We start from the raw sequence: 18,935 nt of genomic DNA, 5'->3' as shown, positions 1-18,935 counted from the left end.
AAACCAAACAAACAAAACAACAACAAACAAACAAACCAACCCCAAGAAAACACCCAGGTAATAAAATAAATTTGCTCTAATACACAGCAAACATTCCTGTCCATCCACTATGATGATGACATTTCCAGGCAGGATCTGGACAATGGAGAAGAAAGTACAAATTTTTGTTTACAGATTTTCTTCTGCATCTGCTGTCGTGTGAAATTTTGTCTGCTCAAATGGCACCATCACCCAGGGAACTGGCCAGCAGGAATTCTTGCAGGTCACTGAGCTGCTTTTGCCCCCCTTGGCTGCAACGCACCTAAGCACCAACAATTTTGCTAAGAATTTGTAGAAACAGCAAAGAGTCTTTCATGCCATTATTGCTCTGAACTGCTGCGTGTACTTAAAGAGCTCCTCAGTCTGATGTTGAAGTTCCCTCATGGCATCTGCACTGGGATATTGTATTGCAGCATTTTTGGTGGCAAGAGCTAGATTCTTCAAGAGGCTGCAAAACCGGCTGCTCCTGTGGAGAACATCATTCCGAGCATCTCTTTCTCGAGTTTCCTGGCAGAGAGAATCCACCAACTTTTGTCCCACCATAATGATCAGTTTGCTGTGGGATATGAAGACTTCGGGTGGCTGGTCATTGCTTAGACTACTAGTAAATACACCAATTGCCTTGTGCAGTGCAGCAAAACACAGCTTACAGTGCTCTGAGAGAGGGATTTTCTTTGCAGAGTCTGGGTTGCTCTGAATTACAGCCTGCTTTGCAGATGGCAAAACCTGGGAAAAGGTTAAAAAAGAGAGGCTCAGCACACTGATTGTTTCTTTACTGGCTCTGCCTTGTATTCTACATGTTTCTTCACTTACAGGTAGTTTTGTTAGTTAATAGTCTCCAAATCACCCCAGCCTAGTAGTCTTTTACAGTAATCTCTCTTTCCACAAAGTACTGGAAATCAAATTGGTATTTTCTCCCAAATTGCCTTTTTTCTCCCTAAACAAATTTCACTGAAAACGATTTTAATAATGGATAGCACACAAAGTGCTGAACACCAAACCTTTATTGCAGTCTGAATTTCAAGCTTTCAGATTGTACAGAACATTCAGACTTGATCCTTAATGGTGCTGACTTCTGAGGGTTATGAATGATTAAAACTGCACAATAAGAAGAATCTGCCCTTACACCAGGGCAAGATGTTTTGAAATCTTCTTACAGCCTTATCCCAAATGATACACAAAGGCAAGTAAATAAATAGTATGACTTTAAAGTGCAGTGCTTTGTTACATTTGAGGAAAAAGACTGTTTTGCACAGGTTTTCAGTAGTAATTCTCAGAACTAGTTCTGAGAAAATGAACTATGAGAAAACAAATAGATCTATCTATACAGATAGGTGTGTCCAAATGGAAATTATTTTGAGTTTTAGCATGCACAGAAATGAGAGACTAGAAGTGTTCATAAATATTAGTTTTCATAATTAGAAATACCTGTGGTTTTGAATCTGTACTCCTCTTTGTTACTTCTTTATCTGAAATTACTTTCTGTGCCTGATAAAAATCAAAATGAAAGCAACGGTGAAATGGTTTACATAAAATATTTAAATATAAATGTGTTTTTCTCTTATTTCAGAGGGAAACACCTCCTTGCTATGCAGCCTTCATGCTAGAGACAACAATGGTACACTTATTAAAAGTGACTCTAGGTTTTCTCCTGCTAAAACTTTAGTGTCTGATCCTGCAAGATCTGAGACTGAAACTAACATTTCCCAAATTCTAAGGACAAGCCAGTGTTTCTTTGTGAAACCAAGAGAACTGCATTTTTTTCCAGATGTTTCAGCAATTCTAAGGAGAATGACTCTAATAAACATCCAAAAGTATTCCAACTAATAAACTTGGTAAGTCGCAGTGTGAGTTAAATTTGTCAAATCAACATTTTCTGCAAAAGCATGCTTTCCGATGCACCTAACGTTTGAAAGTTAGCACCTCTTACACAGTCATGCCGGAGTCAAACCAACAACATATACCAGCAAGAAGAGAACTGCTGGTCAAAACAGAAGAAACAAATTGTTAATCCCCAGCTAAAGGCTGTTTCTCAAATGAATGTAAACAGGCAAGCTAAATATCTTTTCACATTGCTTGCTGGGTAAATTCTCAACTGCCAGTTCTCTTTCTTACTTAAAATTACTGATCACTCTATGTGTGCCACCTAGCACTTTAACAAAATCCTGAATTCATGTGAAGCCTGGAAAATAGGAAGCAGCATGAGCTGTATTTGGCACTAGTAATAATAAAGGAAGGTTAGCATAAAGATAACGTAGTGCTAATAGCTTAATGTCTGCTAAATAACCAAGAATACAACTAGCAAAATCCAGTTACACTGACCTGCAACTGAACATAATCACAGTCCTCAGTGGCATTTTCTTTTGATTTCTCAGAAGAGACCTGACTTTGGCTGGGTTTCTCAGGAGTATTTCTCTGAAGTGAATCTATTTCAATTCTTCTTGGCAATGTGATTTGTTTTGCCATTTTGTATTCTGGGTTCACTTTTGGTTGCTTCATTTCTTGTGTCTTCTCATTCTTTCTGAAGAGGAGCTTTCCATTGGCGATGATGATGGAAACAAACCTCTTGATGTCATCTGGGAGTGTGCGGGCTACCATCACAAAGCGATCAAGATCATCTGGGTTGTTCTGAGGTTTCTTGAGGACCAGAGCCTCTAGTGACCAGTTGCAATTGTTCAGAGCTTCTCTTGTTTCTGTTAAAATTTTGAATGAGTTCGTAAGAATTTCTAACTGTTTTTTAATTCTAGTCTGAAGGTTGTTATCAGTCAAGGAAGAGGCATTTACCTTTATGACTTGAGCAAAGGCCAAGAATTCTCCCAGTGATACTTTTATGTGATCAACTGCTCGATGGATTTCTTCAATGCTTTTCTCTAGGTGTTCTTGTAATCTCCATTTGCTGCTCACAAAGATCATTAAACTTGCAACCGAGCTGGATACGCTGTGCTGCAACCTAGTCACTGTCTCTATGGCTACATCAAGATCCAGTTTAATTTCTCTGGCAGGCTCTTCTGATGATGACATAGAAAAAGACTCAGCAGAAGAGTTTGAGGATGTAGAGAGTGTGCTGCTTTTGCTGTCCACACTTGAAACAGATAATCTGTCTTGTTCTATTTTGGCATCTCTTGAGATCTGTGGAGGAATACTGTATGCTTGGTCACCAGAACTATCACTGGGTTTTTCCATATCTCTCTTAGACTGCATAGCGGTGGGCAAACCTTTTGGAATGTCATACACATTCTCTTCAGAGGTCTGATTCTCAGCCTTTGGAGCCAGGAGACTTGAGGGTACGTCACAGGTACCATTTTGTGGCAAAAGGAGCACGTCCCTTGAGGATGGAACATCATAGAGATGGATATCTGGAAAGGTTAATTTCCGTTGTGTGGGTGGAATATCATATAACTGCTGATTTGCAACTTTGGCTTCAGTGTTTGTTGTTAGCACCTTGTACCTGGCAGGTGGTGTGTCATACAGCATCTGCTTCTCCAAGGAATGGCCAGAAGGGGTTTGTTTTAATCCCATTTTTTCTGGTGACACTGGAATATCATAAATCCATTCTGACTTCCGTGGATTTGGCAAGGTATTGTAATGGCCCCAGCGCTTCTTCTGAGATTCATTTTCTGAAGCATCAGTTTCTCTTTTGGGAGGGATATCGTATAACTAGAACAGAGCACACAGGATTTGTAAAACATTGTTTTAGACGAGAAATGAGAAACAAAAATGAATTCTCAGTAAATGTATGCAACTCCAGTAATGTCACTGGAACTGCACCATGGAAAGGCTAGCCCATAGTTTTTATTTCTTTCTAAAATGTACAAGCTGCTCATATGGAGGTTAAACTGTTTTGAGCACAGGTGATTAAATCATACAGCACTGTCCCCAGCCAGTGAAATCTGTAGGCTCTTTCCTGGCTCCTTTGGGGTTGGGAAACTCATAGTTTTCTAGAATGGCTACAAGAAAAGTGAGATGCCAGTTTATTAGTAGGCAGCATTAAACACTCAGTTCTACAGAATGAAGGAGGTAAGATTTGATTAGTGTCTATATAAGAAAACACTTGATTTTCCAGTATCCTCAGCCCTAGTTATATGCATACCCTGATGGGGAAAAAAAAAAAAATCACCAACAAGCACCACTGACTATTCTCAACTGCAATGAGTTTAAATTTTTACTTGATACAGGTTTGCTGAGATGGATACAGATCTTTCCCAGTGCCTTGAAAGTATTGGTGTGTACAGCTGAAGTTTAAGCTGGAAAATGTGAAAGCAGAACCACTTCTTGTGTAAGAAAATCCGGACTAATACTAACAGGCACTTCAGGAGAGACTGTGTTTGGATACCTTACAAGCTTGAAGCACAAGCACGAGGGAGTGCAAGGAACTATGGGAGTGTGCAGCAACAAGAAACAGATGAAGGTACTACTATGCAATGCGAATTTTACGAAGAATTGGCCAGGTTAGGGTTCCCTGCTTGCAGAAAATGTATGCAAGAAGGGGAGCCCTGACAAGGGTGTTTCAGACCAAAGCTATAATTTTCCAAATTGTCCATGAACAAAGAATTCTAAGAAAATTTAATTTTGGAAGCAACAGTAAACCATATCTCTGAAAGGATAGTTGCTCCCAGGCTGTTGCAGCTGGTTGGTACAATTGCTAACAGTCATGAAGACCTCAGGAATGCCAACTCTAGTGAGCAATTTCTCATATGCCAGTGCCCCAGTTCTGGGTAGCAACAGTCCTACTGATGCTGCCTAACAAGCTTTGTGCAAAATTAGCTTCTCCAGTGGTGGGGTATCCATGAACCTACAGCACTTCTCTTTAAATCCACAAAACCAGGAAGATCCAGATTTCCTGTGCTGGAATGGCCTGCCCTGAGATTCTGCACTCTGCCCTGGGCAGGTGTGCTAAAGACCTGCCAAGATTCTCCTGGATCCTAAAACCATTCAAGAAACATGAAAAAATGTGGCATTCAACTAATAAAGAGTTTCTATGAAGGTGTTTTCTTTGTTGTGAAATTTCAGATTAACCCTTCCTTCAAGGATAGTGCTTGCTAAACAGTGGGGAAGAGATGGAAAGCCCAACCCTCACCAAAGGCAGGGTGTGTTCCACTCCCAAAAGAGGTGGCAGGAGAGTACTCCATGGAATGGGGACAGACATTCAAGAATGTAGCATATTGAATTGCTTTTTACACTGTCATATAAAGAAGTTAAGGCAAGAGATGTTGTTGCCTGCTGTCTTAAAAAGCAGATGCAAACATAGTGGCAGTCCCAGTTCTGGTTGCAACCCTAACTATCTAGGAGCCAGCCAGTATTTGTCTCTTTTTTATGAAGGATAAAGTACTGCACTGAAGCTGTCCTGGTCTTGTCCCCACAATCATCTCAAGGGAGGTTCAGGACACATGCCCAATGTCATAAGAATGAGATTATTCTCTTGGGTCCAACAAGTCTTACTCACATTGCCCGATGGTGAATCTTTCTTGGTGACACCTCTGGCCTTTTCTGGGCTGGGTGGGATCTTGTAAAGCTGCATCTGCTCTTCCTGGAAACACTCGGCGGATCTGACCAGCGCAGAGCCCATCTGTGTGGTGGGTGGAGTGACACCACTCTGTTCAGAGGGAAAAACCCCACACTTTGAATTCAATCCTTTTTAGACCCCGCTGAAGACTTTGGTGGAATCAGAATCTTTAAGGTCATACACTGGGTGTCTCCTGTTGGACAATGTGGGTCAAACTCAACCGACTGAAAAGCTGCTGGAGCACCTTCCCGCAGCACTGCATGGAGGGTGGTGGGCACTAGGTGGTGCAAGGCAGCTGCCAGCGACATGCTTGGCTTTGGGTCTGAGCAGAAGTCACCCCACTTCTGTGAGTAAGTTTGTGGATAACTTGATAATAAATGAATTAGGGTGAGCCCAACTCTGCACTGCCAGGTGCTGCCAGGGAGGCTCTGTAGACATGCTCCAGTCTACACACACAACTTTGCATGGTAGGTGAGGAGCTGGGCCCTTGTGTCTGTCCCATCCTGGTGACCTGCACCAGCAGCAGTGAGACATAGAGGAAAGGGAGTGATGTTCACTACGCCCAGGGATGCCTGGTTTCAAGAGCAAGGTCATGTAACTTCAATGCAACCAGCTCATCGCCCTGAGTGCGTTGTGGTTATGTGACCTAATGCCTTGTGTTTTGTTGCCCAGGAGGCAGGTTGTGTGGGTGGCATTTGGGTTCTGTGGGTGGCATTTGGGTTCTGCAAACATCTTGTATTCTTTCCAATCAAATGACTTGGTGACAAAGTACATTTCCTGGTAGAAAGCAGAGATTGACACTGATACTGATACATCCGTGCCCTGGAACTCAGCAATGGTAAAACTGAAAGTGTTTATTAGAAATGTACCAAATTTAAGACATATTCCTCTAACAAATTCAAAAGGAAACTGATCTAGGCTTTGAACTTCCCTAAAAACACATGGGTTTCTTCCAAGCTATGCACAAAGCAAACAGGGAAATGCTATAATTTGCCTTGAAAATCTATTCTGAGGTCCTACAGGGTGTGAGCTGCAAGGGACAGGCACGGCAGGACTCACCTGTGTGAGTGAGGACTCCTGGCGCTGTGTGGATGGAACATCATACACCTCGCCCCTGATGTTTGGGGCTGAAGCCCGGCATGCTCTCGGGAGAGTAAACAGATGCTTTTATGGGGGAAAAAAAAAAGAAATAATGAGAAAGTTGTGCTGAGGAGTAACCTCAGGACATCTTTGAAATGTTAAGTAGCTGAATAGGCAACCTTCAGAGTCATCACTTGTAAGTGATTAAAAACCTTTCAGCTTTTCACTGATGGCGATTGACAGGACCTGACCTTACAGGCAGGCATGGTATTTTTTCCCAATAATTCTTCTTTGACATCATTTCTGGTTTATTTCAGATAACTTAAGAATTAGCACATAGAAATCCAAGGTGATCTGCCGTACCAACCAAGGGAGGGGAAGGATTTGGAGAAAATCCAGCTTCAGTTATCACTTAAATCTTTACTCAAAAGCAGAACCACTGAAAAAAAGAAAGTGGGGGAATTTCTACTTCTCCAGTCTCGCAGAGTCATTAGATCAAACCATATTTAGTAGTATGAGTATCAAAAAGGTACAGGCTGAGGTGTGTTATTCTGCAGTTACAAAAAACTGACTCAATTTGGTAGGAGCAAACAGAATTTCCTTGGTATCCTGTCCAGCTCTGTGAGCAGAGAAGTCTGATGTGGGAATTACACTATTCAGGTCAATTGCAGACTAATTCTGTTTGCTTAAAACATAATTTTAAGACCTACGACCAGATCTGTGGAACAATTAGATACCAAAATATGAATGTTGAGAAAGGACTTCATAAAAATCAGTCCCCAAACTGTGGAGTTTTGTTTACTTAGCATGGGTTTAGCCTGGCTCACTGCAGCTGGTTTCTAAATGGAGTATTGTAAACTACTGATCCACAGAGACACTGCTGCCTGACAGTAAATTATTTAAAATTGGAGGTGGTTGCTCTCCATCATGAGTGTGGTAGTGACTGAATTTCGGGGAAATATGGTGGAGGGGCAAGACTCCAGCTATACAGCTGTTTGCTGCTTCTTGTTAAAGCTTTTAGCTGTCATTTGAAGAAAGGGAACGAAGAGTGAATACAAACCCCCTGAGTGCTCTGTGATATGAAACATCTTGCTTGCAAACAGAAACAAAAAGGAGAAGACTTTCACGAGTAGAAAGGATAAAACTGGTATCAAGAAAGTGACAGGATGAGAGGGAATGGATTGAAGCTTGAGGAGAGTAGATTTGGACTGGATATTAGGAAGAAATTCTTGACAGTGAGGGTGGTGAGGCACTGAAACAGGCTGCCCAGGGAGGTTGTGGATGCCCCTTTCCTGGAGGTGTTCACTTCCAGGTTGGATGAGAGCAACCTGGTCTAGTGGAAGCTGTCCCTGCCAATGCCAGGGGAACTAGATCATCTCTAAGGTCCCTTCTAAGCCAAACCATTCTGTGGTCCAAAGAAACCTTAGGTCAGGTCTGTTTCCAGATGGACAAATCTTACTCAGGATACATCAAAAAAAAGGGACTCATCTTACTGATTTTTACAGTACAGTCACAGTAAAACAGAAGTGATGAGGCTTTTCTACGGGGTGGAAGCACACAAGCTTTGAGGGATTTTGTTTTGTTCAATTGCTTTCTACCAGCTCCCTTGAAGCCTTGCAGTGGCTCTACCCAACTGCTCAGAGGACAGCTGAGTATGCCAGGAACTCTGCCAGTTGTCCCATTGGATCTGTGTGGGGCAGTCCAGAGTGCTGTAGCTCATTCTGCACTCACAAAGGCTGTGCGCTCCTGAGCCTCCTGATGCATCTGCATATGGCTCGTGATCACAGTGGTACAGCTGGTATAGCAACAGCTGTGACAGTGCAAGAGGCAGCTCAGGCAGATCTGAACCTTTGAATAATAAAAACAGGCTGGCACTTTTTTTTTTTTCCTTTCTTTCTCTTAAAGTAAACAAGGCTTAGGTACATAAACTCATGACATGACAAGAAACAGGAATAGCCAAAGAGTAACATTTTCAGCCTGATTTGCTGGCACAGTGTCAACCTCACATTGGATTTGAAAATGCCTTCCTTAGGGTTAGGAATGTGGAGAAATCAGGTCACAATAAGTGTAACAGGGTTTTTGTAGCTATTACTTTGAATGTACAGTTATGGTAATTGTACACAAAAGCTGAACATGCAGCTGCAGTGCTGAAAATTGTGTTTCCAACACTGAAGATGTACCAAGTTGGTCTGTTTTCCAATACTCACTGTCACACCAAAGGAGCCAGAACCTTAGTTTTCATAACTTGTCTTTGGCACAGCAGGATGAAACCTAACCACCTGAGTCTCACAAATCAAATGATGATTAAATCAGCCTAAAAGCAGTTCAGAGCCGAATATCCTTTCTTTTCCTTTCTCAATTAACATTTCTGACATGATTTTCTTACACAGTAAAAACAGTCACCCTGGCTCAAATAGCTCATGGGACTGAACAAAAACTTGGACTCCCACTCCACCTGCTCTCTTCACGTTTCATTATAAAAGATTCCCAGTTCATTTTATGCTGAAGAAGGTGCAAGTGTTCTAATGTTAAGACACTTAATGTAACATTTATTCAAACTACATTTTCCATTTACAAGTTTTATTTGAATGCCCAGCAGAAGGAGCAGGGAGAAAAAAGAGGCCAGGCCAGGCAGCTCTAGTGAAATCCTGGAAAGGTAGGTTTGCAGTTTCTCACTGTAACTGGATTGGTGGCTGCACTCATGCAAAACAACTGTGATCACAGTCTCAGCAACAGAAAAACTGTCTGGGAGAGAAATTGATTCAGGTTGCACCCAACTCTGTGCCCTCTAGCATGTCCATAGTAGGTGCTGCTACTTTGTGCAAGAGTAGCGACAACCTCGAGTAGCAGGAGGAAGTGCCAACAGCATTCTGAGCTTGCTGAAAATAGTAGAAACCAGACCAAGGGCACCAATCATACAGCAAGGGATGATCTTTATTATGAATCACCTTCCTGTGCAAAGGATGTGCAAAATGGATGCAAAGCCCCCACATGTGTCCAGAGGAATCTGGATGGATGCATGCTGTGGACCATCAGAGGAGAAAGTTCTGTGTCTTGTTATTTTAGCTTTGGGCTAGGTTTGTAAATAATTTCTAGTCTTCCAAACAAATGGTATATTCTTTACTTCCTGTCTTATTTTACAGCTGCTTTAAACTGTCAAAAAAGTGAAGGACTACAGAATACAGAGTCTCTCATCGGTTGCCCAGAGCAGTGTTTCTCACATGGTGCTATAAAATGTAGCAGAATTGATGGGAGTTTTCTAAACACCATTTATTAGAATGGCTTTGCTGCAAATTCCACTGAAATGCTCAGGCCAATAACCTTTATTGTTTCCCTGCTCCCAATGATTGTTTTAATAATACTATTTGTTACTGTTATAGCTGCTTATATGCTTACCTGGCTTGTTGAGCTTTTGGTCCTTTCACTAAGCAGCTGTGCAGCCAAGGCTGGTACCTGATATATTCCTTGAGCAGGCAGAGTAGAGACCCTGGGTGGAGATTTCACCCACCCCTCCATCTTCTCATAGGTAGATGATGATACAGTAGGCTTGGGTGTGGATGGAACCTGGTAAATGTTTTGTTGGCCCACTGGTGACTCTGCAGAGTCACTCTGGGTGGAAGGAGGAAGCAGGACAGCCTGAGAGGCAGCAAGAAGCTGAAGGCGGTTAGCAGGGGCCAGACCCTGCCTGCCATGGAGGGAGCATTTCCACCAGCCCTCACTGCCAGTGACGTTTTGATCCAGAACTGTCAGGATGTCCCCTTTGCGGAAGGCCAACTCATCTGAGCACTCTGCCTTGTTGTCGTAGAGTGCCTTGGCCAAGGTGTTCTGGAGAGAAAAGAAACACCAGCATTGCACCGTTACACCAACAAAAGTGTTAGTTTCCAGTTCACTGTTTATCTCCACCTTAATATCAGTTTAACTCAAGGTCGCTCATTTTCATATTTCTTCATTGTTTTCAGAGAGTTAAATCCTTGCAGCCTGTGCCTGCTCTGTTCAGTGCAGTGAAGAAATGGATAACACCACCACCAGTAGCAACAACAACTAAATAATAATAACAATAATAATGTAACATTTCTTTACTACCCTTTCCTCCAAGGCTCTTGAATAGCATTGCTAATGTCCCTTGCTTAGACTTGTAACGTCCCTCTGTGAAAAATAGATGACTTTCCCATTGGCAGTCCATGAATTCTTTGTCAGAAGCAGCAGAGAAAATATATCATTCATCCAAAAAAATCTAGACCTCATGCTTTCTGCCTGCTACCCAATTTATCTGAGGACTTCAACTGCACACGAAAAAGGCTAATTATTTTTTACCTGCAAAACAAACAAACAACATTCCCAAACTAACCTTACTTTCTTTCCTTTCAACTTCAGACAGACTTCTCAGTAACCTCTGATTAGCTCAAGGGACTAACAAGTGCCCACTGGCAGAAATGCTGCTGAGTAGCAGTGGTGGGCTGCAGTACTTGTGAAGACCCAGACTCCAGCTAACTGTGTCCACATCCACCTCAGACTGGAAAGCTGGATCCTACTGAGCATCCCAGGTTAAGGATTTCTGTGATACGTTAGCTCAGGAAAAAAATCTACCTACGCACACAGTGACACCATGCAAATACATCTGTTGGCTCCTAACTCTTCACAGCAGGCCAGTGTGTTTGTGAGCTTATTTTCAGGTAAGCATGCCTGAAACAGTGTCTGTTTCTCCCCATCACATAGACATTACCTGTAGCTGAATACTTTTTTTCCCCCTCTCCAGTATATCTTTCAACATCTTCATAGAGTGCTCTTTTCATAATTTTTTTTTAGACGGGAAACCAAGGAAGAACAGAGTAAGTTACTTTCTTAAGATGAAAGAAAAATCTTTGAGAGAACAAATATTCATATCTTCCAGCTTCTTCATCACAGGGCAGCCAACCTGCCTCATCTGAATCCCACACATTTCTGACAATCATGACTGTGTAGATCACCACATTTTATTTTCAGCATGTTTATTTTGGGTACTTGCTTACTCATTACAAGATGACAGTTAACAGTGTGAAAAGGAGTAGCAGCAGGTAGCTGCTTGGGGCATTTGTGCAAAGAGTAGAGAGGGATGTGGATCACAGAATCATAGAATGGCCTGGGTTGGAAGGGACCTCCAAAAGGTCATCTAGTCAAACCCCATCTGCAGTAAGCAGAGGGATGTAGTGTTTTTCAGCACAAGCCACCATTTGCTTTCAGCTTCAAAATAAGACTGCCTGCTTCCCAGGCAGTGGGATACTGGCTGCATTTCAGTGTTAGTTTATCAGAAAGTGCAAGTCATGTCCAAAGAGAGAGCACCCAAATAGGAAACGTGATGCCTTGTATTTTTGTCCAGAGCATTTGCTGTAAAGCAACAGCTGGCTTGAAGTCGCAGCAGAAGAAAACCAAGTTGTCAGCTCAGCTGATAAGTAGGACCTGTTGTTAGCAGCATGCATTTCTTCCTCAGGGTGTCCACGAACAATGGCCTTTTCATGATACATGGGCTTGTCCATCAGCAGCTGCCAGAAACGGACAACAGTCCCATTTACCTTATGTCCTAGCCTGGTTAAAACAGCCTTCTTGCCTTGACCACAGGAGTCTGCTTTCTATTTGGACAATGCCAAATGCTGTGAACCACCTGTGTTGAAGTCAAGCCTCCAGGAATCCCACCCAAGCCCAGTCCAGACATCACTATGGCTCCACACTTCATTGCACTTGGATCAAAAAGGAAATTTTTCCTATTATTATTGAGATCTAGCATAACATTTGTTCCCTTGTTGGATGCTGTACAAACCCGCTGAAAGGCAGACCACAAAGAGGATGGGCAGAGGGACACTCACCACTTTTAGCAAACAAACATTAAGAGTCTTATCCAGGCACATGCAGGAAATTGGTGGCAGAGCCAGGAAGCCTGAACTCAGGAACTGAGCCTGTCTAGTGCATTAGACAACAAGATGTCCTTCCCGGTTGCACCAACACAAATACAGGACTAGGAAGTCCCTTTTATTTCTTGTTTCTTTTCAAAAAATTCTGGTTGCTCACCCAGCCTCTCAGGACTTAACTGCACCAGGACTGGTGTGGAAGAGCCTGTGAAGCATCTGTTTTATGCAGTGTTATCGCCAAAGGAATGTAGACAATACTATTCCTATAAGCTCCATTAGTTTTTAGGAGTCCCAGCTGTGGATTCAACAAGTATTAGCCCAGGATACTGAACCAGATGTTTCAGACTGTGGCAAGCTCACAGCAATGCCTACCAGTACCCATCTGATATGTTTAGCTCTTTGGTAGGATGTGCTGCAAGTGTTAAATGAGCTTTGGTACTGGGAAGTGCTGCATTTCTGACAGTAAAGAGCTTGCTGCAGATTGGTTCATTCTCTAGTGCAGTTTGAGGTGGTATGAGGAGGGTATGGCTATGGGGAGTAAACCAATGCACTGTGAGGTGGGGTAAGGAACCACCAGTGTGTCATCTGTGCCCTGTCCCTTACCATCAGCCAGCCCACAGGCAGCTCTGTTCCTCAACACCTTATGGGTTCCATCTGCTCATGTTAAGCAATAGAGTTAATGAGAAAGCACTGGATGCCAAAGCTGTTCCAATTCACTTTCCAAAGAAATCTCATTTTCTGAGACACATTTAAGAGAATCTACCCTAGCCAATTGCTTTTGTGATCCAAGTAACAGTAGGAACAGTTTTATAGACAAAAATACAGGAGGTTTAAGGCAGGTTGAGTGCTTTATCTGACAGCATAGGTAGCTAAGGTCTACCAAAACCAACTCCAGTTAGGTGGAGTGAGGTTTTTTGTAGTGCAGGCTCTGGCTCATCTAATGTGTGGATATTTGTCAGAATTCAGGCCCTATTTACACTTTCAGCTGTATAAGACATATGTAAAGAATCACTGTGGCAGCCTCTTTCTATCATGTAAGCAGAAGTATCTCTGACCTGCCATTAACTGTAAACAACCACTGCATTCCCAGGATCACAGAGACCTTAAGGGATGCTCAGCTAGGAGGAAGCTGTGCTTTGGGGCCAGTGGGGTCTGCATTTTTTCTTTATTACCAGAGGAGCGGAAGCTGGCTGTCTAAAGCTATCATCCACAAGATGCCATCCAGGGCCAGCTGTGTATAGTTCTTCCTTATTTTATGTGATCTCATTAGTGTGTCCTTACAATAACCAACATTAGCAAGAGCTAAAGCAACACAGATGACATCAAAGTGGTTTTCCTTCTTTGACGTTTGTTGCTTCTTCCCTGTCAGCAGCCCTGAAAAAATCTCCTCAGACAAAGAACGTCTTAAAAGCTGTTTCATCACCTCATGAGAAAGCACCTCAGCAGACAGTGCTGTTGCCCTTCTCTCACTGAGAAGATTGCAAGAGCACAGACTTAGAAAACAGAGGTTGCATCCTCTGTAACCTCTCCTGGAGACATTGTTTACCCCATGCAGAGTTCATGACCTCCTTAGGGCAAAGCAAATTGACCACATATATTGAACCAACCATACTGAGTGGATCCACAGATGAAACTTCTGGTAACACAGGCTCAGTTAACTTTGATGTGCAGGGAAGTTCTTGTGCAGCTGAAGTGTCTCCTTTTATTGCATATTGGATGTTAAGATGGCAACTCTCCCTAAAAAGCAGGCTTTTCTCATTTTTATTATTTGTCTATCCAGCAACACTCCCACTACAAAACCTGACAGCCCCTGGGAGTCTTCAGAATGAAGCTGTTAACTCATGTCTCATGTTTATTAATTAAGGGAAAGATTTTAACTGAGTCACTAAAACTGCTAATGTGTAATTCTGTAATATAAAATGCTATAACCTCAAACCAGAACTACTCACACAGCCTGATACCTGTGCTCTATGTACGTCACAGACATCTGTGCTATGGCAAAAACTCCACTATTACTAGGTGGAGACTATCCTAGTCTCAATGCTCAGCCCATACAATCAATACAATCAATAGGAAGACCTCAATATGCTCTCATAAAAGATATTCAACTGCTGGTAGAAAAATCCTTCATCATTATCAAATGATAATCTGAGCATCTTCCCTGCAAGTCTGCCAGAATAATTTCTCTACTCTCCTTCCTTGTATTTGGAAACTCCAATTCATGTGATATGTAGGTACTGTAGTAGTTCACATCATTTCAAATTAAAAACAACCCAAACCCCCTGTTGTCCTAAACTTGCTTCTCAAACCCTATTAAAATAATCTGAATGAGAAGAGATACTTTTAATCATTGGGTTTGTTGTTGGATTTGTTTGTTTGTTTTTGTGCGGATGAAGACAAATCTTTTTCAGCTGTGTTTTGCACATTAAAAAAAAAAAAGGGTCTGTAAGCATTTTACTGCAGAAAAATGAGACAAAATATTTGAGGAGAAGGAAAAGATACAACTAAAGGCAGCGGGTTGTGTTTGCTAAACAGTTATGTTCATGCATCAGTGACACCCTCTGACATGTTTACAGAACTGTTTCCAGTTAATCTCTTCACCTCTGAACAAAGCTGGAGAAATAAACATTCTCCATTGCCTCCTTAGCTGGGAATATGCTTCTCAGAGAAGTCTCTTTTAAATGCTAGACCAGGTTGAGTCGATTTAAGTTTTGCCTAATTCAGTTAATTGTTGACAGAGTTCACATGGCAAACATCCATTTTTCTGGGGGTATGTTTTGGAATATCAGTGTTCTTGTTATACAAAAGTTTCAGATTTTTTTTTTTTTTTGTATGAGCTTCATCAAGAAAGCAATGTCAGGACTTGCTTTTATTGCCTATTCAAGGGTTAATTGATTTTTAGAGGGTGGAACCAGGCATCAATGATAAGGTTTTAAATGCTGAACAGTCGGATCAGTTGTTAAAATAGAGAATAACCAGTTATTAAACTTCAGCAGAACCACTTAAATATTGTGCATTGTGCCATTAGGCAGGGGTGCCTAATTCCCACCCATTAGGGTGGGAATTACAAGCTGGTTCTATTAATTTTCCCCAGACTCTCTTTCCTCCACAAATGTACTTAATCTAATTCTATCTGTGTTAAAACCAGCTGAACACTTCCCCTGTTTTCAGTGTGATTAGGATTTCATTCCCATTCATAGCATTTCTGCATGTTTGGTCTCATGCCCAGGTTTGAGGAAAAATAAATTCCTACGTCCTGATATTAAAATAACTGAATAGGAATGGAGAAGAAAAGGTTCCAAGGTGACCTTATTGTGGCTTTCCAGTATCTGAAGGGGGCCTCCAAGAAAGCTGGGGAGGGACTTTTTAGGATATCAGGTAGTGATAGGACTAGGGGGAATGGAATAAAGCTGGAAGTGGGTAGATTCAGGCTGGATGTGAGGAAGAAGTTCTTCCCCATGAGAGTGGTGAGAGCCTGGAATGGGTTGTCCAGGGAGATGGCTGAGGCCCCATCCCTGGAGGTGTTTAACACCAGCCTGATGAGGCTCTGGCCAGCCTGATCTAGTGTGAGGTGTCCCTGCCCATGGCAGGGGGGTTGGAACTAGATGATCCTTGTGGTCCCTTCCAACCCTGATTCTATGATTCTATGAATGGGGGTTTGGTTCTTACTAACACCCAGAGAGTTTTGCCCATATGCACCAAATTACTGTAGTTTGACTTTCTAAACCTTTTAGTGTCTTAATTACATTTTATTACAATGTTTATTTCCAAACATGGATTTAAAGGTATGGAGAGTTCTGATGAGCATGTTTTCCCCTTTTGTCTCCTAAGCAATAGATGCTGCATAGAATCTCTGGAGCAGAATCTTTACTCTCCTTCCTCTGCCTGCCCAGAGAACAGGCAACAAATTCCTAGGACAGCTTGTCAGAAGCACATTGTAAATTTGTCATTTGCAGTGACTGCTGTGTATCCTTCCTCCTGGGTGCAGAAACACGACAAGATGCTGTTCCTGTATCCCAGCTGACCTGGGGCCAAGTTTCTGCTAATTCCCTAGCCGTGGCAGAAGTGACAGCAACTGAAGAGGCAGAGGCTCAGGGTGGGTGTTCTCTGATTCATAATGAATCAGCAGCAGCACCACAACTCCCAAAGACTGCTGCTTCCTCTTGCTCTCTCATTGCAGCTATCTGACCAAAAAACGTCAATTCCTTTTAAAGTCCACCCTTTTGGACAAATTTGCATTTATCTGAAATGTTATAATTTCTCTGGGAAAATAAGTGGATGGGCTATGACCTGCCCTAACCACCACTGTACATCCCCACTCCCGTGCACAGCTGTGCATTGGCCCTTCCCCTGTCATTAACACAGGGCATATGGTGACCATGCCCGAGTCGCAGCTGCCAGAGATCAGCTGTAAGGTCAGGCTGAGAGTCAGGGAGCTTCACAGCTAGGGAAATCCTGCCTAGCACAAAGCAAGCTAACGCTCAGCATCTGTGTGTGTGCTGATCTGGAAGCCTGGGCAAAAACATTAACAGCGAACTACAAAACAGTTTTGATCCTTCCATTTGTTTCTCCCTCCTCCAAGAGAAGAGCATTATGTCCTAGAAATTAAACTGCCACCACTCCTTTCCCATTCTGAGGTTCAGTTCTCCCTGCAAAGAGCACTGCAGGACATGATCAGTCCTTGTCCTAGAGTGCACAAGCTTTCCCAGGTTCACACAGCTCATACTCAAATTGCTTGACATTTTCTTCACCAAAGTGACTCAAGTTGTTGAAACCTTCCCGTTACTCATTTTCTAGTTATCAGTGCAAAACACATCGTCTTTTTGAGGTAACAGATAGGTCAAATGTTAATCACTGAAACTCACTATTTCCAAGACAATATGGAAAGCAAGGGGTGTCCTAGTGACCAGCCAGGGTAGTTACTGTTTAATAAGGATTTTACTGCTTGGTAAGTATGGTACAAAATTTTATTGTCCTCAACCTTGCTGCTGTTCCTGATGAAGTAATTTTTTAGCTTAATTTTAATCATATTTTAAAAGTTAAGATCATGTGCTCTGCTAGTAGTGTGCAACTAAGATCAGCAGCACACTTTGAAAAGGGATCCCGACACAGATCTTACAATATCCACAGTTCTGCTACAAATGAGATAAGTAAAGCCATTAAAGTAACTGCAATAGAAATAAAATAATCTAGTACTTACATTGACCTTCATTTTGTTGTCTCCTATTTCTTTGTTACTCCATCACCTAAGGAGGAGGATAAGGTCTCCACTAATCTTTCCTTTCCCAGTCCAGTGGATCAAGCAGAAGCACTGAAGAGCCTGGCTAGAAGCCTGAAGGATAAATGCTCAGCCTCCTTCCACCTCCTGCTGTATTCACTGGGAGCCCCAGAGGAGAGCAGCTATTGGGAACGAAGGGAGCTAATTACGTAGCAAAATTATCTGCACGGTGCCATTGGCCTGCAGCTGCTGATGCTAATGAGGGCCTGGACACACAGATGTCCCTCCTGCAGACCTCTGGGAAATGCCTGTTCTGCTTTACAGCTGCATCTTAACAGAAAACACAGGGCACTGAGGCTGAACCAGAAAGTCAGGGATGGATTTGGAAGCATTTTTGCAGCATCCTTTATTACTCCTGCTTTTTTTTTTTAAAACTTAAGAATGATTTGACAGACTTTGAAATGTTCATGTTCAGGTCTCTGGAAAACTGACCTCTTGTACAGTTATGGAAATCACTGCAAAATAATCTTGCTCTTCAGAGACAGAAAACCTGAACAGAAAAGCTGTAGCTGAAGGTGGCTGTTTCTTTGATCATTAAAAAAAAAAAAAAATATAATTTTATTAAATAATGGTGTTATTTAAAACTATGCATAGTTGGTATTTGCTCAGCAGCAGCTCTGTCCGGGTTATGCTTATGCAAATGCACAGGTTTCACAGGTTTTTACTGCTTTGTACTTTTGAGTATTTTGAGGTTTGCAAGCTATTACTGGTTTTGCTGTTGTTCACTTTGCCTTTTCTCTGGCAAAAGTCTTTTCCTTCCTCTTTCCCCGGTAGCTTCAAGATTAAATTAGCCACTCACTCCCAAAGCCACAATCGTCTAAATAGAAAAGTAATACATCTTGAATAGAAAATGCTGAATTGAAAATGCTTTCACAACAAAATCTACACCTCTGGGCTGGGGCTAGGAGCATGGAAGCAGTTAAAGTTGTTGTCCAAATGGGAAAGAATTCCTGGCACAAAGCACCTCATTTGAATTGCCTTGGGGGCGTGTGTGTGTGTGTGTGCCCGTGCCCGGTGTGCTCTTTGTTGTTTTGATTTTTGATTTGTTTTCTTGTTGGGTTTTGTTTCTTTGTTTTTTTTTTTTTTTTTGGATTTTCGAGAGTGCGTGTGTGTGTTTTGTGCGTTTGTTTTTGTTGTCGTTTGGTTAGGCTTT

General features: G+C 42.2%; 1 protein-coding gene across 1 annotated transcript; it reads right to left on the bottom strand.

Moving 5' to 3' along the window:
• Positions 1-351: 351 nt before the first annotated feature.
• On the bottom strand, positions 352-17,716 carry CASS4 (Cas scaffold protein family member 4). The gene is made up of 7 exons (XM_054391726.1): positions 17,705-17,716; positions 10,019-10,447; positions 6,602-6,706; positions 5,483-5,632; positions 2,362-3,696; positions 1,468-1,527; positions 352-765 (listed from the first exon to the last, which is right to left on the bottom strand). Exons 1-7 carry the CDS (start codon positions 17,714-17,716, stop codon positions 352-354), a joined length of 2,505 nt encoding a protein of 834 aa, XP_054247701.1.
• Between the last annotated feature and the right edge of the window lie 1,219 nt (positions 17,717-18,935).

The sequence above is a fragment of the Indicator indicator genome, chromosome 24 (genome assembly GCF_027791375.1).
Source record: "Indicator indicator isolate 239-I01 chromosome 24, UM_Iind_1.1, whole genome shotgun sequence".
Classification (NCBI taxonomy): Eukaryota; Metazoa; Chordata; class Aves; order Piciformes; family Indicatoridae; genus Indicator; species Indicator indicator.
This window is presented reverse-complemented; position numbering and strand designations above follow the sequence as displayed.

What these genes read in the sequence shown, in the direction of transcription:
- CASS4 (XM_054391726.1), bottom strand. An exon ending in AAGATTCACCATCGGGCAAT is followed by an intron (nt 3,697 to 5,482) that starts GTGAGTAAGACT and finishes GCTCTGTTCTAG; the next exon opens with TTATACGATATCCCTCCCAA. An exon ending in GTGATTATGTTCAGTTGCAG is followed by an intron (nt 1,528 to 2,361) that starts GTCAGTGTAACT and finishes GATTTTTATCAG; the next exon opens with GCACAGAAAGTAATTTCAGA.